The 25,867-nt window shown below is 50.7% G+C and overlaps 10 protein-coding genes across 10 annotated transcripts; 6 read left to right on the top strand and 4 right to left on the bottom strand.

The window, feature by feature from the left end:
* Positions 1–2,117: 2,117 nt before the first annotated feature.
* Positions 2,118–3,112, top strand: N7458_003397 (DUF3431 domain-containing protein; the record flags this gene model as incomplete). The annotated part of the gene is made up of 2 exons (XM_056906780.1): positions 2,118–2,368; positions 2,443–3,112. The coding sequence occupies 2 exons, from the start codon at positions 2,118–2,120 to the stop codon at positions 3,110–3,112; spliced, it is 921 nt and encodes a 306-aa protein (XP_056770887.1).
* A 453-nt stretch (positions 3,113–3,565) lies between these two features.
* Positions 3,566–5,789, bottom strand: N7458_003398 (uncharacterized protein; the record flags this gene model as incomplete). The annotated part of the gene is made up of 5 exons (XM_056906781.1): positions 3,566–3,960; positions 4,011–4,461; positions 4,522–4,544; positions 4,613–5,588; positions 5,652–5,789. The coding sequence occupies 5 exons, from the start codon at positions 5,787–5,789 to the stop codon at positions 3,566–3,568; spliced, it is 1,983 nt and encodes a 660-aa protein (XP_056770888.1).
* A 947-nt stretch (positions 5,790–6,736) lies between these two features.
* N7458_003399 (Transcription factorfungi) lies at positions 6,737–8,728 on the bottom strand (the record flags this gene model as incomplete). The annotated part of the gene is made up of 1 exon (XM_056906782.1): positions 6,737–8,728. One exon carries the CDS (start codon positions 8,726–8,728, stop codon positions 6,737–6,739), a length of 1,992 nt encoding a protein of 663 aa, XP_056770889.1.
* A 712-nt stretch (positions 8,729–9,440) lies between these two features.
* On the bottom strand, positions 9,441–11,638 carry akuA (uncharacterized protein; the record flags this gene model as incomplete). The annotated part of the gene is made up of 4 exons (XM_056906783.1): positions 9,441–9,937; positions 9,994–10,840; positions 10,892–11,503; positions 11,576–11,638. 4 exons carry the CDS (start codon positions 11,636–11,638, stop codon positions 9,441–9,443), a joined length of 2,019 nt encoding a protein of 672 aa, XP_056770890.1.
* A 377-nt stretch (positions 11,639–12,015) lies between these two features.
* Positions 12,016–13,449, top strand: N7458_003401 (ferrochelatase HEM15; the record flags this gene model as incomplete). The annotated part of the gene is made up of 3 exons (XM_056906784.1): positions 12,016–12,261; positions 12,348–12,930; positions 12,992–13,449. The coding sequence occupies 3 exons, from the start codon at positions 12,016–12,018 to the stop codon at positions 13,447–13,449; spliced, it is 1,287 nt and encodes a 428-aa protein (XP_056770891.1).
* Positions 13,450–13,934: 485 nt separating this feature from the next.
* Positions 13,935–15,800, top strand: N7458_003402 (putative tetracycline-efflux transporter; the record flags this gene model as incomplete). The annotated part of the gene is made up of 3 exons (XM_056906785.1): positions 13,935–14,141; positions 14,205–15,657; positions 15,715–15,800. 3 exons carry the CDS (start codon positions 13,935–13,937, stop codon positions 15,798–15,800), a joined length of 1,746 nt encoding a protein of 581 aa, XP_056770892.1.
* A 397-nt stretch (positions 15,801–16,197) lies between these two features.
* N7458_003403 (pentatricopeptide repeat protein) lies at positions 16,198–18,990 on the top strand (the record flags this gene model as incomplete). Its single annotated transcript, XM_056906786.1, has 1 exon — positions 16,198–18,990. The coding sequence occupies one exon, from the start codon at positions 16,198–16,200 to the stop codon at positions 18,988–18,990; it is 2,793 nt and encodes a 930-aa protein (XP_056770893.1).
* Positions 18,991–19,490: 500 nt separating this feature from the next.
* On the top strand, positions 19,491–20,474 carry N7458_003404 (uncharacterized protein; the record flags this gene model as incomplete). The annotated part of the gene is made up of 1 exon (XM_056906787.1): positions 19,491–20,474. The coding sequence occupies one exon, from the start codon at positions 19,491–19,493 to the stop codon at positions 20,472–20,474; it is 984 nt and encodes a 327-aa protein (XP_056770894.1).
* Positions 20,475–21,428: 954 nt separating this feature from the next.
* On the top strand, positions 21,429–22,785 carry N7458_003405 (uncharacterized protein; the record flags this gene model as incomplete). The annotated part of the gene is made up of 2 exons (XM_056906788.1): positions 21,429–22,275; positions 22,349–22,785. The coding sequence occupies 2 exons, from the start codon at positions 21,429–21,431 to the stop codon at positions 22,783–22,785; spliced, it is 1,284 nt and encodes a 427-aa protein (XP_056770895.1).
* Positions 22,786–23,615: 830 nt separating this feature from the next.
* On the bottom strand, positions 23,616–24,530 carry N7458_003406 (uncharacterized protein; the record flags this gene model as incomplete). Its single annotated transcript, XM_056906789.1, has 2 exons — positions 23,616–24,194; positions 24,417–24,530. The coding sequence occupies 2 exons, from the start codon at positions 24,528–24,530 to the stop codon at positions 23,616–23,618; spliced, it is 693 nt and encodes a 230-aa protein (XP_056770896.1).
* Between the last annotated feature and the right edge of the window lie 1,337 nt (positions 24,531–25,867).

Consider the following 25,867-nt stretch of genomic DNA (forward strand, 5'->3'; position numbering starts at 1 on the left):
AATGGAATTTCCCAAAGTAAAAAAGAAAACCTGATTTGGTTCCCATCTGCTTAGCCTGAGTGCATGATAGCTGAAGGTGGTGGTCATCGGGGGTTGCCTGGAGGTGATCAGATTATTGTTATCCCGGGCCTCCTTCGCTGCCACCTACCTCCACCTCCACACCTCATATCAGCTCAGCATCGAACACAACTCGGAATAAACACCGGTTTAGCCTGCAAACCCCGCATTGAGCTTACCTCTCGAGCCCCCCAGTTCCTCGGAGAACCTGCGAATTGTCGTCTTTCCCAGCCAAGAATGACACGCGGCCAGTGCAAATCGAGGGCGCTCGGCCATGGTCGAGGTCCGCCAATGGCATTGATTGCTCTGACCTTGTGCTCTGATGTCAATACTCAACAGAAGACGACAAATTTTCTTGGCCTTGAACATGCCATGCGACGAAGATATTCAAATCGTTTAGGGAGAGAGAGAGGGGTATGTATATTATTTGATATCTCTGTTGCCTGCCGAGAACACCAAAAAGTGCAATATTTGCGATCGACAGTGCAAGCCATGGACCCCATTCTCCATCTTCCATACGGCATACCATGGAGCCGATCTGGAGAGGCGCTCACTTTGACATGATGAAGGGTTTCGGGTCGATAACCCGAATTATTCATCTCCTCTCGTGGCGTTTCCAAATCTCCTCTTGTCGGGGACGCGTTGCAGCTTTGGACGGGCGTTTGCACACGTACGCCATTGCTGTCATTGCGATGCTGATCGACCTTGGTCAGTGGGCCTTATTCTGTCATCATTACCACATTGCCTTCTTCCACCGCCAGCAGCTGGAGGCCGACGAGAGTTCGATTATTGTCTGACGCCCGATAACTGATGCTCAGCTTGTCTCCAAAAAAAAGACGACTCTGATGATCCTCGTTTGCATGAGTCGCTCGTCTGACTCAAGATCGTGTCTGCCTATTTTCGCGACCATTCCACCTTCCTACTCTGTGTGCTAATATTAAACAGGCAGATCCTGCCGACGAGCATTTAACTTTAGGGGTAATCAAGCACGCCCCCACATGAATACGAGACTAGCCAATAACTCGGTGGAGAACGGACGTGCCTGGGCGTCTTCTGCGTCACGTCCTGCGTGTCCTGACTAAACTGTTCCTCCTCCTGCATCCCCCCGGCAGCACCGTTTTCCAGCTCGTTTCCCCTCGATTCTCCCGAAAGATTGTTAAACGCCACGTGCGAGCCATGGTACTCATCACACTCTGATTGCCACATTGCGTCGACTCTTTATTGAGATCACACAGTGAGATGGGTGATCCTCACCAGGGGGGTCTTGCTGTCTGCAAGGCAAGTATTCTTGCGCAGTCTGCAGTGTTGGCCCCCAGAGGTAAAATTTGCGCTCCTGCTCAGCAACGAAAAATATACTTCGACCGAAACGATAGGGGCCTCGGGAGGCGCGAGACTGGCCGCGAGCCAAGCTTTTTTCGTCAAGGGCCCAAGCGACCCTCGGAAGACTTAACGTTCCTTTTGCCCCAAGCTTATGTACCCTGGGCCCCTCTTGTCCCTTGAACCCGCCTCCTGAGTGGCCAATCATGGCCCCGTAGAATGACATTCTAAGTTAAACGCGGCTTAGACTTTGGGTGATACATACTGTAATACCAATGGCGAAGAAACTTGTGGAAAGCATGGCCCCTCTACTATTCCCCTTACTACTCAACAGTCCAAGACAGGTATCCGCTCTGCTGTACTATACTGTAGCCTACATCGGTGGTGTCCCTTATTCCCTGTTTAAGTATCTTTTCTGGTTAACCATTTCGCTGAACTGATTCCCCACAACTGGTAACCTTAAGTACTCTTCTTGCCTTGTTTCACGTGGCTACAAAGCGCCGCAAACTCTCTCCTTTCCCTCAACGTGACTTTTTTCCTTTTTCTCTCCTTTCTCACCCCTCTAAATACGAGTTTGCACCTTCATCGCCCCTTGACTTGTCATTGACCTCACACTCTCTACACGCTGTCCATATCAAATCGTCGATCAATGGCGAGGTCCCTCCTGCGGTGAAATCGGTACGCACGGAGCTCCGCTCAAGGGTCTCCCCTTGAAGATCTCTAAATTACCTCTCGTCTTCACGATGAAGGGTGGATTACGTTTCGCACTCTGTGCTTCATTGCTCCTACTCTTCTCCCTGTATTTGTTGGAGGCACATCTCAAAGATATCTGTAGCCAGTATCGCGCCGGCGCATACTTGGTTGAGTGGTTGAATCGGCATGGAGCCGCTCAGCATCTGACTGTGGGCAATGTGCCCGTACCGGGAGACAAGGTGATTGTCATGGCCAAGTTGCAAGAGGAGCCTACCGATTGGGTCCAGGAGGAGCTTCCAGAGTACGCATCTTTTTTTTCCTATTTCAAAATCCACGAAGCGTTTGGTCACTAATTCAATTCCTCTCAACAAACAGCTGGCAGCGCGCTATCTACATAGTCAATCCCTCCGCAGAAGCCCGATCCAACCCCCAAATTCTCACAACGCCTGTTAACAAAGGCCACGAATCTATGGCCTACTTGTCCTACGTAATTGACCACTACGACACCCTCCCATCAACAATCGCCTTTCTCCACGCCCATCGCGCAGGATTCCTCATGGCATGGCACAACGACGCCCCACTCCACGACAACGTCAACTCCATGCGCATGCTTCAAACCGACTTCGTCCAGGAAAACGGCTACGTCAACCTCCGCTGCAATTGGAACCCCGGCTGCAAGGAAGCCCACCGTTTCAATCAACATGTCACCGAGCAGGTCTGGTGGGATATCTTTGAGGGAACGAGCACGCCGCCATTGAACGCCTCTTCGCCGTATGAGCAGGAATTCCCTACGCAAAAGTACATGCGCAAGCCGGAGCAGATTGGCGCGGCGTGCTGTGCGCAGTTTGTGGTCTCGCGGAGCCAGGTGCTGAAGCGACCGCGTGAGGACTATGTGAAGTTCCGGCAGTGGATTATCGAGACGGAATTGAACGATGCCATGTCCGGGCGGGTGATGGAGTTCTTGTGGCATGTCATTTTTGGCATGGAGGCTGTCTATTGTCCTGATGAGGAGCTTTGCTATTGTCAGGTCTATGGCAAATGCTAAGCCCCGAGAATGCGGTTCGTTTGTCTCGAGAGAGCTTTCACCTTCTTTCACGCCAAATTCTTCCCTGGCTCGCGCCTTGATTCTTCGCCACTGTGCGTATTCGCCGATGTTTTCGATACCCCTTATCCTAGAGCTGAGCTCTTTTCTTGTCATTTGCCTCATGCGCTGTCCCGAGCAGCTGAGAGCCTGGAGTTGGAGATGATTTACTTGGGTGGTTCGACCTGATTGAAATCCGGCGCTGGCGATAGCGGTTCTCCGCGTTTGCACATATTTTCATCGTGACATATTGTTGCAGATTCTTGGACTTTGAAGTCTATTGAATGTTGATAGAACATTACTCATTTGTCAATAACTAATAGAACTTATGTCGATTGCACTTTGCTTCTTTGGCCATGAAACAGATATCTCGTCTTGATAGCTGCATCTGAGGCGTACACATTCAACCCCCGACTTTCAGCCCTCGTTAACCGTTCTGATACATCTCTTGAGATACTCTTCCACCCGCGAAACATGGTCAAGCCGTGCAACAACTCCGACGTATCCATCAGGCCTAATCACAGCCAGAGCACCTTTCGCAGGATCCACGCCGTAAATAGCATAGGCGTCATCCAAAGCCGACCCATCATGGAAGCGCATCTCCGCTCGCTGCTTGACACAAGTGGGAACATCATCCCACTCGAACGGCCGATGAAGCTTCGGATGTAATACGATCAACTCAATAATCGACACGGGGAATGTGGTCATCAGTCCACTGACTGCATCCAGTGCCCGTGCGGAAACGCTTTGCCGATCAAGAAGATCAGTCGAAGCTAGACAAAGAACGCGGAATCGACCCGTTGAAGGAATGTCTAATACTTTGTTAGCCGATATCGTATTGTCGAAATGAGTCTGTTCTTACCGTCATGAATATGCCGCGGTGACCCATCAGCATGTCGCAAGAGTCGAACATCTAATAACCTGCGGCCGGGCCTCAGGATTCCAGATAGGTAATCCGTTCCCTTGACAGGACTAGTTGAGTCCTCCAAATCATCGCGCAGCACCACGGTGCTCTCGGGATATTCCACACCACAACCACTGGTGAACCCATTTCCGAGCTTAAAGGCCTGCTGGAATTCCTCTTGAGTAAGGCCCTCGGTAGCACCCATTTTACCGGAGAACATGGTCGAGAATTTCCGGTCAAAGTCTATCAGTTGCTGCGCGATCTGGTGTCTCTCGGTTTGGTATGAGTCGAGGAGTGGTGTTGGCGTTCCTGTTGCTGTTGGTTCTGGGGCGAGACCGTTGACGTGGTATATGAGCTTCCATGCTAGATTGTAGGAGTCCATCATGGAGACGTTCATTCCCTGACCGGCCTGTGCAATTGGAAGAATCAGTTACCTTGGTTCTAGAATGGATATAGTGAGAGTGCTTACTTTAGGACTGTGGGTATGGCAGGCTAGAATTCAAAATGGTCAGTTTCCCATCGATAACTCGACTTGATAATTCATCAATGCTGGAACTTACCATCACCGACGATGAACACTCTGCCAACGCCTTGCGAGTCATTCACAATAAACTGCGGCGAGACACGCTGACCGATCTGATAAGCAGCCCACCAGTCAACTACCCCATCCTTCGGACGGATATAATACGGCTTCATCGCATCAGCCGCCTGCTGCAAAATACCATCCTGCGTAATCTTGCTTCTCCGTTGCCGCGCATCTTCAGCCTTGACAGCCCCATTAGCATCTAGAACCTGATCCTGGTCGTTGTCCGGAACCACCGTCTCGGGAACATGAACATAGAGTCGAGTGAGATACTCGCCCGTGGAAATCCTCTCTCGTGGAATAACCATCACCGAGCCCGCAGGAGAGTGAATCGCACAGCGCCGACGGATATCCGGAAAATCGGTATCAGCCACCAAGTCGATTACGCCCCAGATATGGTCCAGGGATTCTCCCTCGAGACGCAGGCCCATGCACTGCCGGACGATGGAGTGTGCACCATCAGCACCGACCAGATGCTTTGTACGCACAACTTTCTCCTCGCCGTTTGTGTCCATGGTGACGACCACCGGGAATTCTGCATCAGACTCTTCATCAATCCGGACATCGACTAGCCGCGTATTGCGGAGGACACCTCTCTTCGAGTACCGCAGTAGATCGGTTTCCATGATGCGCTCAATACGACCCTGATGAATGGTAGCCTCATAGCTGAATCGGGAGGGAGCGAGCACTTCCGGTACGACTGCAGTTCGCTCGATGATTTTGTCCTTGTCATTTGAGGGATTCCAGAATGCGAATTGCCACATGTGGCATGCCTCATTTTCAATCTCGTCGGAGATCCCGAGGGTCTTGAATACTTCCAATGTCCTGGGCTGGACGCCATCTGCTTGGCCAGTTTTGAGTGTGCTGGGTTTGGAATCGATGCAAAGGAGGGAGGTGTCGCTGAGGCCGTAGCGAGACAGGAGGAGGTTGAGCATCAAACCGGCTGGTCCGGCCTGTCATTGCAATGAGTTATTTATGAGTTCCGCTTTGGTATAGATTGGAGTGGTTGAACATACGCCCACGATGACTACTTCGTACTTCTCACCATTACTTTGAGGCTCAAATGGGGGTGCTGGGCGAGGCAGTGGTGCAGCAAAAGAGGGCAAGACTCTCAAATTCCGAGATGAAGAAGAATGCTCAGTGAAGACGGGCATTATGCTTCAAGTGCACAACAAGTCGGTAGGTATTTAGAAAGGAATATGATGACTCCGATGGCCACTAGAGCCACGGAGACTACTTATAGATTCTTGACCTGGGGTATCTCTAGAACTTCCTCGGCTAATTGCATCCATAGATAGACGGGGTAGGTCGTCATCCCCACGAATCGGAGTTGCGGGGGGTTTCGCTCAGTTTGCAACTGCCAAACGTGGTTTTCATCGGGGCCAATAATCTTGTCCCAAAATCAGAGGTTCAGGATTACTCGTATAATATAGAAAAAGTTGTAGTGATTTTGTTAGTCCATTTGACTTGATAAGATCATACATAGGGCAGCAATACTACTGTTGCTATAGATCACGGAGTGGAAATTGACCAGATCGGAAGTATGGAATCTAAAGACATGTCTCAAAGATCCGATGGTCAAGTGCAAGATATCATAATTATTACAAATAAAGAGTTGACCCACTTTCACTACCTCAAAACATGGGGAATATGTCTCGCGGCCTCATATCCCACCTTGGTGGAGCTTCACCCCGCCATGCCACCTACGGCTGCGGGGTGAACGGAAAGCAGCACACAATCCCGGCAATGGCTGTAAAATCGAGACCTAAGAACTACTAGATCAGGTTGATTTTGTGATTTCAGGTTCTTTTCCCTGATACCTAGGATAGCTACTGCCCCCGCGCATAATGATTTCATACTTTCGAATCTGCTCAAACCCTGCCAAGATCTTAAATATCCATGTAAACTCCCATATACACAGAGCGTCTCGCGATTATCACACTGTCATCCTCGACCATTTTCGCGTAATTCACGTGGTCCCTAGAATTGAGATGGATAATTAATGCGGCGCTGATGAATGATAGCCTCCTAGCTAAAGTTTCCCGGTTTCATTATATGTCTCCTTTCAAGATATAAGTGGCATAAAGTAACACCAGAGAGTTCACGGACACAATTTAACCTCCCTCCCCTCCTCCAACGCCGTAGAAAGCAAATTCGCAAAAGAATGTGATATCCCCCATCTTCCACCCCGTTGCAACAAGTCAATCAACCGATACAACTGATCCAGATCCGCAACCATCGACTCCCCACCAGCATGCCCAATTTCCGAATAACAAACCCCTCGAGAAAAGTCTTCGCCCAAAATCTTAATCTCCGGGGACGCAAAAGCCTCAAGGCTAACGACATGTTTGGGAGCATATTGCGCAACACATAGATATGCCAAGGCTGCTGAGAATAGTGCGCGTGGGACGTGTATGGCTGCCTCGGCGGAGATACTCATGCTATCGAGGTGTTGGGCAATCAGGGATGCATGGATGAGACAGCGGCTGGCGTTGAGGGAGCAGGCCCACTCGTGGACGGGTATGGAGGCTTCTGAGCTAGGGCCTTGACCGTCTCGGCCGATTGCTTGCTCTAGGAGATCGAGGTCTGCGTAGAGGGAGATGAAGATTGAGTGCCAGAGTACTGGTAGGCAGAATGGGTCCCGATTCGAGGTGTAGTATGTTTGCCACCAGTCCATCAGGAGATTTGAGATTTCATGGCAGATGATATGGTCAAATTCCTGGGATTGTTTGGCGTCCACGAGGCGGGCGTTGATGCTTTCAAGGATACCGTATGCGGTAAAGCGGGATTTGAGAGCTGTGCTTGGAAATGGATCTGAGGTGCGAGACAGTCGCGCATAAACGGGACTTTCTGGTTCTGTTTCCATAGACTGTTGATAGAGCGCTGCCCACTTTGAAGCCGTTGGCGCGGCAAACAAAGCATCAGACGACAAACGAGGATACTGTCGGAATCGATGACTGCGAATTGGCTGATGGTGCAGCAGTGTTGCAAGTTCAGCGTCGTGAATATTCAGCGCTACTTGCACTCTGGCTCGTTGTTCGCTGTCAACCCATAGATGCCACTTTCCCTCAAGATCAGTTTCACTCGACAGGTTCCTAGATTGTGGACAATGAGACCCGAGTCTATTCGCCTCGCGAGCCCATGCTGCAACTGTTCCATGCAGCACATCCGCCAGGATGAGATACTTCGGCTTTCCCGATAGCATAGCATAAGTCTGTCCAAGTATGGCCGCCTGGACCATTGATAATGCATCTGGTTTGCTTTGAGACAAGAATGATTCCCAGGAAGCCAATATCGCCTTGTTGAGTCGTTCAAAGATTCTTGCACCCTGCGACACTGCCCGCGATGATCCCACAAAGAGACTGCCAACGGAACAAATCGATAGGAAGAGCAAGGAATTTTCTGCAGTTGGACGAAAAGAAGGAGCGTGAATCACAGGTAAAAGTGGATGGAATCGATGAAAGTAGAGCTTAGCGAACAGATTGAGCTGCTCGGAAGTTGGAAGTGCCTCATCCTCCATCCGCGGACGGAGTTTCTGAGACAGTCCAACTCGGTATGATTCATTTGTATCCGTCTGATGATCTTGCCAATTTGATCCAGGTACTGGAAACTCCTGAATGGGCTGTTTCTGTATCGATGGCAACATGTGCGTAAACCACTTGCGCTTTACTGTGTCTTCACCAGCATGCGGGGGATCAAATTCTGTCGCAGAGCTTTGCATGGGCGTAAATAAGGCTGGCTCGGTAAATGGCAGACTAGAACCTGAAGGGAAACTTGAAAGCTGTGCCCATTCTGAGATTGTCGATGTGATCGAGAAATCGAGTGCGCTGACATCAAAATCGTCTTCGAGGAACCAGGTCCCGGATTCGGAGAGAGCGGGTGCTTGTGGGGATGTGTCATCACAACCTGGTATGAAGCTTATGGTATTAGGCTGGACAAGAGCTGATGTTCCAGCCCTGGCTGTTAAATGTGCAGTTGGGCTAACTGTGGGAACAGAAGCTCCTCCTGGCACTGGTTGTACGGATTCCGCCGCGGAGACCGGCGTGAGTACAGCTGGCTCGTCGGGAATACTCCCAGATGGCCTCTCTACCATCGAGCTTTGTGAATCAATTTGGTCACTGTGGCTTCTCTCATGTCGTCGAAGCACGTCACTATGGTTGAGTTGTGAGTTTGGTGGCGAGATACGACCTGATCGGTCGGAGGTCATACCTTCGGGAGTATACTTTTCCACAGATAGAGCATTCAAAGGGCCTCTCCTTTGTATGGCCTCGAATATGTCTCGTGAGATGTTCTTTCTTGGAGAAGGTTTTGTTACATGTATAGCATTTGCGATCTTCTCGCGTGCGTATCCCACTCATCCTGTCGATCTGGAAGCTTTCGGAAGCAGGCGGGGTGAGCTGGATAGGGATACGAGTCAAGAAGGCAGGTTCACTATGACCCACGAGCAGGTGAAAACCTGAATTGTAGGTATTGCAAGGCAAAGGTTTCCTTTGTAATATGTTCTCGGGTTGTACCCCAGGAATTTCGACAATTTCCCCGGAGGTAGGCTGCTAGTCAAAGAATCAAGTCTGCAGACTTCCCCACATTCCCCACATTCGCACCGCTTTGGCAGTGACTCTGCGGTCGTGGCTGGCCTCCTATAGCTACACACTACTATAGCTACACACTACTATAGCTACACACTACTATAGCTACACACTATAGCCGTGGACTTGGCGAAATAATGTCGGCATGGATATGGAGTCATAATTCATTATCGAACAGATTACAAGCTACAAAGCTGGAACGATGCACCCTCGAGTGTCTTACTTGTGCTCGAAGAACTGCTCTACCCGATCCACCAGGTCAGCCTTCTTCCCAGCCGCGGACCGGCCATGAGCAGTCAGGAATTCCTTGAGAACGGGAGCAGTAAGTTTCGATACTGTCCCCTTCTCATAGCATCGTTTGACTTCCTCGTCGACTCCTCCAGCACCGGCTTCGGTCTTCACCCGCTTTGCTGGTGGCCCACCGGCGCTGTCTGCATTCTCCTTTGGGCCTCTTTTGACCAAGGTTGATTTTGTGGCGGCGGTGCCTCCGAACATCTTGTCAAAAGCGGCATCAAGTTGATCGGACCATGCAAGAACATAGTCGCCAGCACGCTGGGAATCGATCAGAATCGAACTACAGGAAGCGTCTGTCTCTTCATCGTCATCACTCACCTTGTCAATTTGCCGGTACTTTGGTTTGGTCTTGTCTTCCGGCTCTCCTGGGTGATCTTCGTCGAGAGCCAGCGCCTGCAAGATGCGATAATGCCATTGAAGGGCTGCGACTGTTGTTAGTAAATTACGGGTCATCGGAGGATAGCAAAGACAGTCTCACCAGGATTTGGATACTTCTGAGGCTCGTAGGCACCCTTTGGAAGCTGCAGCTGTCCAATGATTTCCCGCATTGCATCGGTCAGGGGATCTGGAGACACGGCCATAGTGGACTCTGGGTTCTGTCGCACATCATCTGCGAAGGGAAGAGGAATGATCCACATGCCAGGTGGGACCTTCTGTACACCATTCTCATCAATTTTCTCTTCACCAGCAATCATTGCCGCTACCACCGGTGCAGCATTCTTGCGAGGAATGAACCAGACCAGGGCCATCTTTTCATCTTTGAGGAGTTTTTGCTGCAACGCAGAGAATACGCGCGTAGAGCCAATGAAGTCTTCCTCAGAGGGGTAGATGAAGGAAGGGTGCCTGACATTGGCCCAAATTGGCAAGTCAGACAAGGGCTTGAACCCGATAATGCGGATCACGGGGTCCCCGAAGTGTCGCAATGCTTGCAATTCTTCTGGAGTAAACGCAACCTGTTCACCTCCAAATTTGTAGGCTTTGCGGATTTCTGACTTTTCTACCGTCTGAGCTGTATCATCGGCCATCTGAGTGGTGATACCTTTCACAATCTGGGGGGTCTCTCCTCCGAGCCAGACATAGCAACTCCGTGCCGGCTCCTGTCGTTTCAGAAGCAAGTATCCATTAACCGATATCTTGAAGTTGGGTCCAATCTCTAGAGGAACGTTCGAAAAGAGCGACCGTTTGGGTACAGATCTGGAATTGATGCTTGACAACAGAGAGTTGAGCAATGATATGCCGTCACCCTTGGCCGTCGACGTATTTGTGTCTGGTTGCATATATGCAGGAGCTTCACCGTCACTGGGCGAAGTTTTGTAGATGATATCCTGGAACGAGTTAGCTTTGCTTTTGGAAAATTCAGTGGTCCAGTGACGTACATCGTAGAACTTGGAAGTATCGAATTCGTGGTCGGGCCTAGAAATTGGGAATAGTTCAATGTTCACACCCAGATCGTACAAATCCCTCGCACGCACTGTGGCCGCAGATCTTAGAGACTTGCTATCTCCATGTGGATTGTCATCATCGGTGACGATGAAGAGCCGTCTCGAAAGAAAGTTTGGTGCCTTGGAAGTGAAGATCTGATTCGCACAGAACAGAACGTTCGCCATAGAGACCCGTTCCTTCGATGGTTTCAAGACCTCCCTAGCCTCTTCCTCATTCTCTGCAAGAGCTCGCAGTTCCTTGACGTCCTGAGCTGATGGGATGTCGAGATCGGTAAAGAGGTGACAATGTGGGTATGAAATATCGCCCCCGCGTTCTCCAGCTTCTTCGTAGAATTTGGAAGATTCTGTACCGTAGAGCAAGACTCCGATCATATCATGGGGGTTCGATATGATGCGTTGCTGCATCAAATGATACGCGCACTTGAGGGCTGCAGATGTAGGTGATTCTTGGCCGGATTTCTTAGGGTCCTCGGATAGCCGGGGCTCCAGCATTGAGCTGCTCACGTCGATCGCAAAGAGGACGGCATCCTTGACAGCTCGAAAGCTCTGTCATAATTGGGTCAAAACGTGGATCTTTACCTCCGATAATGGTTCATGGTATAGTTGATAGCTACTTACCGTCTCGTCAACCTCCTCATCCTCGATGTTCTCCTCGTCACGCGCGTAATCGTCGTCAGCCATATTGTTCTCTCTCACCCAAGAAGCCTTGAAGACTTGAAGAGTGAAAAAGAGAGAATTGCAGGACCAGCCTTTGCGTCATTGGGGAGCTGCTGCCTGAGACGCGATTTACGCGGGGGCGACGCGAAGGTCATGTGACCCCCTGCCTGGAACTGCTGACTCCCAGCGGGGCGGTGATTGGCTGATTGGCGGGTTGGCTGCGGATCGGTTTAAAGCTTCCCGAGGCCGACTCTCAAGTGGCGCATGAGGACTTGCACCTGGCATTCCGCTCATTATCAACTAATAATACAACCTCCCGATCCTCCATTGACTCTGGGGCTTGACTAAACCCAGCCAATTCGACAGCGTTCAGTGTTCGTGTCGGAATTTCCATCGCAGCCATGTCATTCCGCAGTCCCTTCGCAATTCCCCGTCGGGTATGGAGCAGTGCCGCAACCTCCGCCATGCGGCCAATGCCTCGGAACTGCCTGGCTTTTGGCGGCAACCAGAGATACAGTATGGCGACAGTAGTACCCCCAGTCACGCAGGATGCGACAGGCTCGAAGGGTCCCACCGCAATGGTTTTCCTGAACATGGGTGGCCCATCAACAACGGCCGAGGTGGAGGATTTCCTCGGCAGGCTATTTGTACGTTCAATGGAACATCCGGGCAAACTACGGTGTTGCTGGTGAAGGTGACAATTTGACTAACAAGATATGTTCTATCGCTACAGGCTGATGCCGATTTGATCCCCCTGGGACGATTCCAAACATACCTCGGTCCTCTCATCGCGCGCCGACGGACGCCCAAGATCCAGAAGCAGTATGCAGAGATCGGTGGTGGCTCGCCAATCCGGAAGTGGTCCGAGTACCAATGTGAGGAGACGTGCAAGCTTCTGGACAAGATGTCTCCGGAAACCGCCCCGCACAAGCCCTACGTCGCTTTTCGTTACGCTGCTCCGTTGACGGAGACCATGTATAATCAAATGTTGGCCGATGGCTTCGGAAATGGCAAGGGAGGTCGCGCAGTCGCCTTTACGCAATACCCTCAGTACTCCTGTTCTACAACTGGAAGCTCGTTGAATGAGCTGTGGAAGTGGCGCAACCGCCTGGAAGGAAAGCGTGCTAGCGGCGAGCCCGAGCCTGCCGGTGCCATCGAGTGGAGTGTCATTGACCGGTGGCCTACTCACCCTGGTCTTGTTGAAGCCTTTGCTCAGAACATCGAGGCACAGCTGAAGACCTACCCGGAGGAGAAGCGAAAGGAGGTTGTGTTGCTATTCTCTGCTCACAGCTTGCCCATGGATGTTGTCAACCGCGGTAAGTTGGTGACCATCACTGGACTGAAATCATCGGAATTCTAACTATATTATCTGCCTAGGTGACCCCTACCCGGCCGAAGTCGCTGCGACTGTTCACGCCGTTATGCAGCGTCTGAACTTCAGCAATCCTTACCGCCTCTGTTGGCAGTCTCAGGTTGGCCCGAAGGCATGGCTTGGAGCCCAGACCCAAGATACCGTGATGGAATACGTTAAGCGCGGCCAGTCCGATTTGATCCTGGTGCCGATTGCGTTTACTAGCGATCACATCGAGACCCTGTATGAGTTGGACCTGGAGGTCATGCACGAAGCCAATAGCCCCGGAGTCAAGCGGGCGGAGAGCCTGAACGGCAACCCGGTCTTCATCCAGGCCTTAGCCGATATTGCCTATGCACACTTGAAGAAGGGCGAGCCATGCTCAGCCCAAATGACTCTGCGCTGCCAGGGTTGCAAGAGCGACCGATGCTTGGAGTCGAAGAAGTTCTTCGCCGGCAAGCAGCGTGCTTCGCTGGTTATGTAAAAGCTGAATACTCTCCACTTTTAATCCTGTCTTTCTACAAATTTCGGGTTATGTACATATGTTTGGGGAGTGGTTCCGGGAGTTCCAAGGATATAAATGTGGGGATTTGATATGTGCGAGTTTCTGTACAATACTTTGTGTCTTGTTATTATTGTTCCAGAAAAGCCAGGGTAACAAGGAATTATAAGAAGGTTCAAGCCAGCAAGATCAATGACTGCATCACTCGCGTGGAAAAAGCGGAGTTCGGAGATTCCGGAGGTAAACCGCTTATCTCGAGCCCTGTGGAGTGAGTTGGGCAAGCTCCGCGACCCGAAAGCCTGCTTTTGCTTGATTCATCAATCTCCCCCGCATCCCGACGGTCCCCCATTCCCTGCCGTGGAAATGTGGACGGGTAAGATTGACCCAACAAGTCCGTTCCCAAACACTCTGTTTACAACCATGCGCTGGTAACCTCGTGCGATCCCCCAAGGTGCCACATCACCGCCATGGAGAATGAAGAGCTTTTCGCGGGCGAACCTGCCCTTGATGCACGACAGCAAGCTGCGGATGCCCATCGCGCTGCAGCTGCATCCACACAGACCCCCTTGCAAATACACACAGAGCCTCTTCTGGCAGAAGATGATGAATGGTATCAGCAACACGAGGAACGAGTCCCCAGCATAGATGATCGGCCGCGATGGAGACGACCACATGTGAGTGCCTTTGGCGGTCGATTATGCCTGATTACGCTTATCTGATGGCGATCATCATGGTAGATCTGGTGGTTGCTGCCCTTCGGGCTCCTGTTCACCTTAGGCTTCGGTGGTCTCGCCGTCCCTAGAATTAACCTGATCATGTCTCTGATTTGTCGTGATTATTTTGCCGAAAAGACATCGCAGGATCCCAACTTCACCTACCTCCCCGTCATCGTCGGCGAAGATAACTCCCAGTGTCGACTACCGGAAATCCAGTCTCTGGTTGCCAGATTCCAGCTATATCTCAACCTTATCACCGGTATTATATCGGCTCTGGTGAGCCCCCGCCTAGGCCATTTATCCGATCGCTATGGAAGGACTAGAATGATTGCGCTTGGTGCAATGGGTGCTGTTCTGAATGAAGCCATTACATCCATTGTTGCCTCTTGGCCGGAGAACATGTCGATCAATATACTCTTAGTTGGGGCGGTGATGGACGGCCTGGGAGGGTCGTTCACTACGGCCCTGGCTTTGATTCACTCATACGCCTCAGACTGCACGTCACCTGATCGAAGGAGCGTGGTTTTTGGTATGTTTCACGGCGCTGTGTTCCTCGGAATTGCCGCTGGACCAACTGGTGCTGCATACTTGATCAGTAAGACCGGGGATTCCTTGATTGTCTTCTACATTGGCCTTGCGTTCCACATAGTCTTCTGCCTTTCGGTCTACTTTATTGTTCCCGAGTCTCTCTCTAAGGAACGACAGCTAGAAGCCCGGGAGCGTCATCGTGTGAAGGAGGCTGATGTCACCGATAGCCGGTGGTTGTCCTTGAGGAACCTTAACCCTTTGAATCTTCTCACGCCTCTCAAGATTCTTATGCCCGCTGTCGGACGACCAAGTGTCTTGTTCCCCAATCGTCGGGGAGCAAGCCCAGCCCTGCGCAGGAACATCGTCCTGCTTTCTGCGATGGATACTGCTGTTTTTGGGGTTGCTATGGGCACTGTCCAGGTGATTATCATCTACGCGGAGTACATGTTCAATTGGGGGAATGTCGAGTCGAGCCTTTTCGTTTCTATTATCAATGTCGTTCGTGTGGTGAATCTTTTCGTTGTTCTCCCGATTGTCGCCCGACTCTTCCGTACGCCATCCGAAGATGATGGTGTGATCCGCGGATCGGACAAGCTGGACATTGTTCTTATCCGCCTGTCAGTTGTTTTCGACGTCCTCGGATACATTGGGTACGCGCTTTCGAAACATCCATCTGTCATGATTCTCTCCGGTGCCGTTGCGTCGCTTGGTGGGATGGGCTCGCCTATCTTGCAATCATCTCTCACCAAGCATGTGCCTCACGAACGTGTGGGACAGTTGCTCGGCGCAACAGGCCTTTTGCATGCACTCGCCAGGGTAGTCGCACCCACTATCTTCAATTTGATCTATAGCATGACTGTTGCGACCTACCCGCAGGCTGTCTTTGTTTCTCTTGCAGCTGTATTTGGAGTGGTATTGTTTCTGGGCTTCCTTATACGGCCCCATGGTATGTCCTCCTGGTTTCTGCTTTTATCCTTGGAACGCCCAACTAATGGTTCAATAGTCACTCTCGACGAAGAGCCGATTTCGGATGCCACCGTTGAGGCCAATGAAGTGGGAGAAAGCGAAGAAGACCGGCTCCTCATGTAATGAATCTATCGTAGTTGAGGTCATAGACTTATATCAAACAAACTGTGTTCTTATATGCAATCGAGGATTGTAAAACTAAAGACCCACGTAGCTGATGACAATACCCCTGTGGGCCCATATTAGACAAGGGCGATCAGCTGATCCGGTAAGAGTGAATCCGGCGGGCGGCACGAGCCCAACGCGCAGTTTGGTGAATTTCCGAAAAAGTAATCCGCCCGACTTTCTCCTGCACGCCGAAGCTCCAATTGCCGTCTGCTCTAACCCCCTTCTCCTTACACCAATGGCTCAACAGGGCAACTAGTCGATTCAGTTTTCAACCTTCATTCCCCTTCCTCTGCCTTCAGGTCGCTGATGGACGACTGGTAAACCCAGCGTGATCAGCGACCACGCTTCAACCATGTTCGCCAATGCCGCAAACTCGACACCGGCTGTGCCATCGCGCAATGCTCTCCGGGTCCTTCGCCAATTAGCATTCGCCGGATCAACAGTTGGCAGTGTCTGCGGCGTTGCAGTCATCACCTACGATGTCCATCGCCGGGTCCGCGTGGCCGAGCAGATCATCGAGAACAAACGGACTTTGCATACTTCCGCGCCGAATTACGATGCGACCGCTTCCGCCCAACGGCTGGCAGTGATGATGGAGGCTGCGGAAGCCGGAGAGTTCATGGGCCTGGCATCTTTGAAGAACAGAAAGGGATACCCTGGAGGTAAGGAGGAACCTCTCAGTGAACAGACCCATGCCAAACCATCCCCTCAACATGGAGCTCGCCCTACCCCCAATTGGTTCCAGCCTGGACCGAGTGGTACAATTTCGCCGCCCATCTCGAACAGCTCCTCCGATATGCGGGTTCGAGCTGAAAACCGGGTGGCTTTGGCTCGAGAGGCCCGAGAGGCCGACATTGCACGTGCAGCTGGCAAACTTCCGATGGAGGATCGAGTTCGGGACTTGATTCGAGAGGACCGGGAGATCGAAGCTGCACAACTTTTCATGGATACCGTCCCGGCAATTGGTGGAGTCACGATTTCTATGGACAGGCGGGACCTCCTGCGTCAGCTGTTCGCTGCCAATTGCATGAAGGGAAACATCTTCATCGCAAGATCCCTGTTTACACACATGGAGAAATTGTCGGAGGTGGATTCAAAGATCTGGTCAACCATGATGCATCTGCTGGCCAAAGAAGGACACATTGAATCTGTCGGCGCCATTTATGAGAAACATCTTACCAAACTGACTGTTCCATCTCACTTGTTGGAAGTCATTATTCGAAGTCTTCTTGAGTCACGGAGGTTGACTTTTGCCAAACACCTTTTCTACACACGCATCAAACATGATGACAATGGTGGGCTGTGTGGTGCATACCTCGATGGATTGTGGAGGAAAACTCGGAAAATCGAACTACTCAAGGCCGAGTTCAACAAGATCCTCTTAGCACTTGCTGAGTTGGACCGAGGACCAACTGAGAAGGTCTTCAATCCAATGGTGAAGGCCTATGTCGAAGCAGGCGCCTTCGAAGCAGCCGAAGCACTAGCTACGGCCATGCTTTCCGAGTTCCATGTTCAACCTGGATGCCGTACTCTAGGACTGGTCTTGTATGGTAAAGCCCTTCAGTGTGACTGGGAGGGTGTGATGAGTGGGCTGCGTGAAATGCACGAGCTAGGATTCACCAAGGACAAGAAGAGTTTCGCGCTGGTCTTCGATCGCGTGTTCTTGGAGTACTATCCCACACATACCGGACCTCAAATTTTCGACTTCCTCCTGACTTGCATCAATGAGTTCAAAATTCGGCCAGACAAAATCCTTCATCGGCATATGCTCGAGGCGGTTGTTGAAAGATGTGACACCAGCTGCGTGAAGGCTTTGACTGCGATGGCCGAAGAGCGAAAATGGAACTCGGGAGTGGAACAGTACGAGCTGGTCAGAATCCTGGAAGCCCGCCGTTTGTCAATGCAAGACACACCGGTGGGTATCTGGCGCATGCTGCAGGCCGCCAAACAGCAATACGGATCAGTCGCGAGCAACCGGCGCCTGATGGGTTCAGACGCCGACAATTTTTCTTTGCGGGACAGTGTCTTGCTGCCCATCCATCGCGACGCCGACAAAAATTTCCCGGAAAGCATGAAAAAACTTGTGAGGTCGAGGTCCATGAACACCTACATGGCACTAGCAAAGCGACAAGAGCACCATATTCACGCCGCAAAGTTCACGAAAGCCATGTCGGCCTTCCGGCAGGCGAGCAAATCTGGACATCCCATCAAACCCATCCACCTCCAATTGACAGTCATCGCTATACTCCTGGAAAGTGGCTTGTCGGGCTTGAGAGATGCCCAGAAGCTTATCAATTCAGAGTGGCCATACTGGTCCAGGGTCCCAAAAACTCAATTCACTCCGCGATTCCCGCGTTTCGTGCCGATCTTCTTCCAACAAATCCTGCAAGTTGAATGCCGCCAGACCAGTGAATCCACTCTTCTCCACATCGCCTTGTTTGAGTTCTACAAGATCTGCGAGGATACGCCCACCTTCAATGTCAAGCATCATCTGTCCGTGGCCGTGGCCCGACGTCTAATATTGAAAGGCCAGAGTGATACCGCGATCGGACTACTCACAGCTGTCTATATGTCCAAGTGGCGCAGGTCTCTCGGGTTTGACCAAGTACAACTCAAGATTCTGATGCGTGCTTACGCGAGGACTGGCCATATCAGAGGCGTGTGGTGGTGCATGATGACAGTCCTCTCTCGCCAAGAGCCCGTTCTCGACGACTTTTTAGTTGAGGTCAAGCGTTTGATGCCCCTGCTGGAACAACAATACCCTCAACGAGATGCACAATCTCAAGAAGAAAGCAACGTGAGAACGCTAGGTTTTATTATGAAAATGCTGGAAGAAAAGGCTGCCGGTCGGCCATACTGGAAGGAGATCTATTCCTGTCCCGAGCAGAAGCACAGAAGACGAACTCAACCTCCCATGCAGGATGTGAAATCATACGATCGACTGCCGTCCACTAGCATCCAAAAGCTGGTCCAAACGTTCGATGAGGAAATGGAGATGGATTTCCTGCAAAAGCGCACGCAGTTCGACTTTGATACAGTGCAGAGCTCCTGGGATGAGAATCGGATGGTTACCGGGCTTCTTGTGCAGCCCGAGGAGGCTGAATACCCTGCAAATGTGCCAGAGGGAAAGGCTGCCGTAGCTTGAACGCTCCTTTGTATATAGTAGATAGATATATTATAACATGTATATTACGTCCAAATAGATTGGAATACTCTTGAAGTTTCTTGTGGATCAACGTGTAGAAGTCTCACTTTGTCACAACCCCAATTGTCATCAACCATCAAATCTAGCCCCTTCGAGGGCAATGCACAGCCTGAGGTCTCGCCATTCTTTAAAAATCTCAGGCGCCCCTCTCGAAACTCTATGGACGAAAGGCACGTTCGGATGCACATGTCTAGTTTGAGCTACAATTTCGGGAAGGTTATGTTAATACACTTGCATGAGGAGAACACCCAACTACTCTCGTAATTGATATTGTCTGAAAGTTTCCAGTCTGGCTATAATAAATCTGCACTTTGTTCGGTGTGACGACCCTTACATATGCTAGGGTCTGTAAATATTGGCAATCATGCAAGCACCAGTTAGATGAGAAACTACAAAAAGAACGACACGCCTCGCGATGGAACGCATAAACTACAGCAAGCATGCAATCGCTCTACAGCCTTTACACTCAATGCTTTCCCCCTTCTCCAACATTCGTCGACTCTTACGTCGGCCTTCAACTACGCCGAGTCTTTCTAATCACCGGCGGAAATTCAGGGCTCGGTCTAGAGCTTGTCAAAAGGCTGTACCCAACTGGTGCAACTATTTATCTGGCTTGTCGTTCCCAAGAACGTGCCGAGGCCGCTATACAGGAGGTGATTGATGTCGCTCAGAAGGCTGATATCAGCACACCTGGGAAACTCAAATTTCTGCATCTAGACTTGGCTGATCTTTCTTCGATCCGCAAATCAGCGGCTGCTTTTACTGAGCAGGAGTCTAGGCTGGATATATTGTGGAATAATGCCGGTATTGGGGGGTGTCCTGTTGGAACTACTACCGCGCAAGGGATTGAGGGGCATGTTGGGGTGAACTGTGTTGGAGCTTTGATGCTCACTCAGGCTCTCCTGCCACTGCTGCGGGCCGCGGTTCGTGATAGTCCCCCGGGTAGCGTCAGGGTTGTCTGGACGGCGAGTCTGAGTATCGAAGCGTTTGCTCCTGTCGGCGGGGCGAGGCTGGATCAGCTTAATAGTGGAAGCACACAATACCCCGTTGGCGACTACGCACAATCAAAAGTGGGAAATTGGTGGCTAGCAATTGAAACGGCTCGACGGTACGCGATATATGGCATTGTGAGCGTGGCGCAGAACCCGGGCCAATTGGATACTGATGTGTGGAAGCATCAGGCGTGGTGGCTCATGATCCTAGTAAGACCTACCCTGTACAAGAGAAGCTTTGGTGCATATACCATGCTGTATGCAGGATTCTCAAAGGATCTAGTCGTTGGAGATATGCGGTACGTGATGCCATGGGGACGGTTAAGAATTTGGAATGAGTGTCCGCGAAGGGATATTGTAGAAGCTATAGAGAAAGGGGGGCCGAAATGGTTCTGGGAGTGGTGCGAAGAATCGTTCAGACCATATATGTAATTAGTTTTGATCTCCAGCTCGAGTTAATGTAGTAAATCTTCTTCAATCAATGTGCAGCATCGTCTCGTAGACCAAGTATGGCCGCCTTGTGCTACGTCGGAATAATGTGCCCCAACGAGAAGGCCCGCCACGAGCCCAATCCCGCGAATGTAACATATGAAACTGTTAGGGTCGTGATTCCTTGCAAACAAAGCACACCTACCAATATCTAAACCAGTACGCGAGAACTCGTACATTGTCTGTCGGCCACGAAGTTCTGAGCGGGGGAAGTGCATCAATGAGCTTGGTGCTAGTCATTGCTCCTTCGTCGAGTTGGCTTCCCAGTTACTTCCATGGACCTGCAGCCAATTAGGGACCTTTGTGCCACCTGGCTCTCTGATAATTGGAAGAAACACTTCCTAGGGTGCTTCTCCCGATCGGCATAATGGACATTCTGGTCACCTGCATACTGTCCTAGGGGTGATATTTCAGCAATCCTTTTGTCTTTCAAAGAGGTAATCTACTAGTTATTGAAAGAAGGCATCCACACAGCAATAGTTCGTGGCTGGATATTTACCCATGTAAGGAGTGACGTCCCCCCACCTTAGCTTGGCCCAGAAACTGCATACCCTTCCCACATACCCGACCCGCCTCATTTTCGTCATGCTATAAGGTAAAGGGCCGCAACCCGATCGCCTGACTCCTCGCTCGTTGTAAGGATCTTACCCACTTCTCTTGAACACTTCATATGCCGTCCGTTTCTTTCCGTATATGCCTTTTGTAGGGCTACTGATCTGCGAGAGTTCTGTCCGGGATGCCAGATTTTATGGCTCCATGCACCCAAGCATAATCTTTATTGATTCATGATGATAATACTGGAAATCCATTTGCAGATCTCCGCAGATCGGGTCAAGAGCTTCGATTTAATTGGCCTTAATGGGTTTCTGATCAGTCCAAACAGCGCCAACATCCAAAATGGCGACGGTATATCTTGCCCCCTTAATGCGATGGATTATTATGGGCGTGCCATTCAGTGTCACTGGTTTTGGCCTGCTGTTCTTTGAACAACTTGCAGGCTCCGTTCGCATGAGATATGGGCTGTGTGGGCTTAATATTCTCTACGCCTGGTTCTCATTACGGCACCCAACCGCAAGCCCATTTTTCAACTACATGATCGGGCTGATGTCTATTGTGCATATTGTGCGCTCAGTAGAAATCCTCATTGCCTCCGACCCATCGACCATGAAACGCCTCAGGAAGGTCGGCCTGTCTTTTTACTTCTGGGAGCCACTTCCTCCACCTTACAGCCTTCGCCGCTTGTTGTGGATAATTGATATCGTCTCGAATCTCCGTGCGATTGGGTGGCGGCATGGCTCCGAAAAATATCTTCCTCCCCCATGTCAAATCCTCGAAAAAAACAGTTTTAGTCGTCCATCGACACCGGCTGCCACCTGGGGCCCAAGCCGCCAGTCCTTTCTCTGGACTCAAGCACGACGGCTTGTGGCAGCTTACATGTGGTTCGATTTCTACCATACCATGTTTGTCCACGAGAATGGCCGACATACGGAAAGGCTGATTGACATGACCGCAAAGAAGATGCTTGGAGCATATCTGGCACCGGCGACCTGCCAGAACATTTATAAATGGCTGGGCCGAATCGCCCGGATTATCAGCGCTCAGTTTTTCCTTGATGGGTTTCACGCTCTAACCGCTCTGTTTGCCGTCGGTATCATAACGGATACCTGGCTTGGTACTGCAGGAGAACCGTGGGCGTATCCTACTCTATTTGGGGGGTTTCGGCTGTCAACCCCCAATCTAAAAGGTAGGAACTTCATGGCGCCTCGGGGTTGGTACAGAAACCTTACTAAACACTGGCTAATGGCAGTTCATTGCAGACTTCTGGGCAAACTGGTGGCACGACCTTCTCCGGCGCCCATTCTGGACTGTCGCAAAGTGGTTCGTTCCACCCGCCCATTCCAATGCCCGACATATTTGGACCGTTTTTGCCATGACGGGTGCCGCACATGCTTCAGCATCATATAATGTGTCTCGACGTGCGTGGCCTGCAGTGCGAGTATTTGTAGCCTACTGCCTTCAGCCAGTTCCAACCATTTATCAAAAGCCGACAGTGCAGTGGCTTTCTTCCAAGATATTTGTTGCCCCAGCGGCAAAGCCAGTCATTATATGGGCGGGGGAAGGTTTTTTATCGATCGTCTGGCTGCTTTGCATCCTCCCTTTGCAAATGGACGATCCTGGCCATGAAGCATTCCTTGCATCCGTGCGACTCCCGTGCAGCGTGATGGAACGCGTCTTGCACGCCGTCAGCACTTAAGTTTGTGACACCAAACACCATCTGAATCAGCCAAGGTTGTTCCAGCTGATTGTCTGGTCAATCAGGAATGCCAAACAATGCGTCCCATGGCGTCTGAATAGATGTTGCCATCGCACCTCACCGTCGAAAAGTTGACGATTTCGAGTCTCTTGCCAAGAGCGTAACGATCTCCTGTTCCGGATTAGGGCTAACTCCCTAGACCGCGCGAGTGCAGCCAATAATAGCGACCAAATCCCTGTCAGAATGCCTGAATCCTTGTCTCTAGATATATGATACCGTTCGTCTCTCCAGCTAGCCACTAGCCAAATTCGGTTAGATTCCTGTTGTTACAAACATCTCCATGTGCCTCCTTGTCCTGAAACGAAGGAACGTAGTGAAAGGGTATTATACAGCTTGTCGGGCGTATGATTGGCTGATCCTTACGGACGTGCATCGAACTTTCCAGCGACCCCTTACCAAAACCAAGTGTACAAACTCAACGTTATCACTCTACTCGCCATTACTTTTCGCACTTATTTCGTTTCAGGGCCACGGCGTGCAGCAGCGTGTCACCAGTTACATCCAAGATTGGTTCCGCTGGGTCCTATCCTCGACCTCCTTCGCCTACTACGATTACTAGCCATTACTGTCTCAGCTTGGTTCGACAAAAAGCAATTTGTGCGTACCTAAGTATTAAGACGTTGCAATTAGGCAATTTTCCAATCGAGACTGGCGCTATATTTACCTATGTCCCATTTTGTAAAATACAGGAGTCTAGGATAGCCTTGCTAAAACCACCAACATCGTTCCGTCTTTCTTATCACGCAAATGGTAAACTGCTATATCCTTGATCACCTAACCTCACTGCCAGTTGACCATGAGGACGCTTCATTGCGGATCCGTGCGATTTCATGCCACAATTCCTTATGCAGAGACGCACAGATCAAGAACCCGGTTTTTTGTTTATCCTGCCACGAAAGAACGGCGTCATGCCACGCAAGTCCGACCGAGGTTGAGAGACCTATTGAATCGATGCTTATATCTGTGTATTCTGGAAATGCATCCTGGCCGTCTGCTTTGGGGAGTCCCATTCCATAGCACGGCAACTGAGACGAAGACGACATTATGACTTCAGACACATGCAGATTCTGGCTGCGTGGATACATTGGCCTGTGTTCCATAAGTTTGAAGTGATCCAGCATAGCCTGCAGAAATTCCTGGCTGCGCGCAGTCATTATCACCTGGCGGATATACGCAGCTAGCTCAACGAGTTGCTGCGGCCCTGTTCTATCATGTGCTTGGACTGGTCGAGGTACCGTCACCACCCACCACGGATTGTGCACGGCAGCTTCGCTGTCAAGGTCCCGTTGAATGTTTTGTACAAAGCCGAACATACCCTGAGACTCATCCGGGAAAACATTGAGGGTGGCCTGCCGAAAAGTATGTGAGCATAGGCTAGGCAGGGTCACTCAACGAAGGAGCGGATGACGCGGAAGATACCTGGAATATAATTGCCACAAAGAGATCATGGCGCGTGGCATCAGGTGCTATTTCTCTCCTCCACGGTTCCAATAAATCTAAAACAGAGCCGGGAATGTGCATGGTTCTGCTGGATCGTAGAGAGCTGGAGCGCGAGAACCACTGTTTCGCACATGTGCCCAGTAATCCGACCCATCCATGTCCAAATCGAGCCCGGTTAGCTTCCAGGAGTTGATCCAATAGCTGACGGTCTGAGACAGTCGGGTGATGGCGCAGGTGAAGCTCATGCGTGGATGGGCGTGGTATGAGGGGCTCAATTGGTTCACCCCAGAGCGCTGTCTTTAAGGCCATACCAATATAGGCGAGGCCTTTACTCTGCGGTCAATCAATTGGTTATTATTCACTGGGTGAAAGAATACGAACCGCTGGCATCGCACAGGCCATGCTGGAACCCTAATTCCACCAGGCATGCATCTTGTAGCTGGACGACCTTGATGACCAGTGCGGGCGAGAAAAACAGAGCGGAAAGGGAATTAGGAAACTGCAACAAATCGTGAAGTGCTTTCCAGCGCTGAGATGAAAGTTCTCCGGTCCGTAAATGCTCGGAGGTAATGTAATCAGACAGCTTAGCGTCGATGATTTTGGAGTGAAATGGCAGTGACTCTGCTGGGTCGTGAACTGGGATGAGAGATGTGCGCTATGATGATTCCAATACAGGTAAGAAAGCCATCCAATGTCCTCCAAGCCATCACGAATACTGACCAGGAGATTGACCTTGGTATGAAGAATTGGCCAGGAGGTCAGGAGTAGATGGAAAGCGTGGCGCACCCGGTCAAGGTCGATCTGTTCGCGGTACACTAAAAACAAGCGAGCTAGCAAGAACCGTGCAGCTGCGGTATCTAGACAGTGTAGTTGCATTGTGCCTCTGAGAGTTCAGTAAATGCCAGAATTCTCATGACCCGGGCCTGCTTCTTGTACATCGCGGCAGCCAGTTGCATCCATATTATTAAACAAGGAGGGTCTGCAACCCTAAGCGGGGTGAGAATTTTCGTTGGTAGATGCAAGGAGCTATATGTATCTTTTCGTCCTAGGTAATAACCACGGAATGACCTGCTTCCAATTGATGTAAAGAAAATTGAAATGGAATGAAACTAGATGGGTCCAGAGGCTCCTGACATGGCTGAACAATCTTCAACTTCTATCTCAGCGGATGAAATGAAGAGATAGTCACGAACAGCCCGCGCCATAAGCGGAAACTTAGTTGCTTTAGTTTTCCGCCATTTACCAACGGCTACTTATAAATTCAGTGTCGCGAAATATGCAAGGTACGATGCATCAGAGATCAGCAAGGGCTTCATGGGCCGCAATTGCAACCGAGTACGATACTAAACATGCTAGAGGCAACAAACTGCATCAAATGACAGAAAGGAGGTGGAATAATGCTGAGGCTTTAGGCCATTCATGATATCCCCAGACCCAAAAAGCTTACTCTTGCTGCCAATATTGCAAGTAGGTTCAATATATGATAATAGGTAAGCTACGTTTCGACCATCGGATGTGCGATCCTCTCGAATCTCATCCGACAGCAGGAATGTGGACCACCAGGAGCCGGTCTCCCGCCCCC

This window comes from Penicillium daleae (assembly GCF_028827525.1).
Source record: "Penicillium daleae strain IBT 16125 chromosome Unknown utg000002l_segment0_segment0, whole genome shotgun sequence".
In the NCBI taxonomy this organism is placed as follows: domain Eukaryota; kingdom Fungi; phylum Ascomycota; class Eurotiomycetes; order Eurotiales; family Aspergillaceae; genus Penicillium; species Penicillium daleae.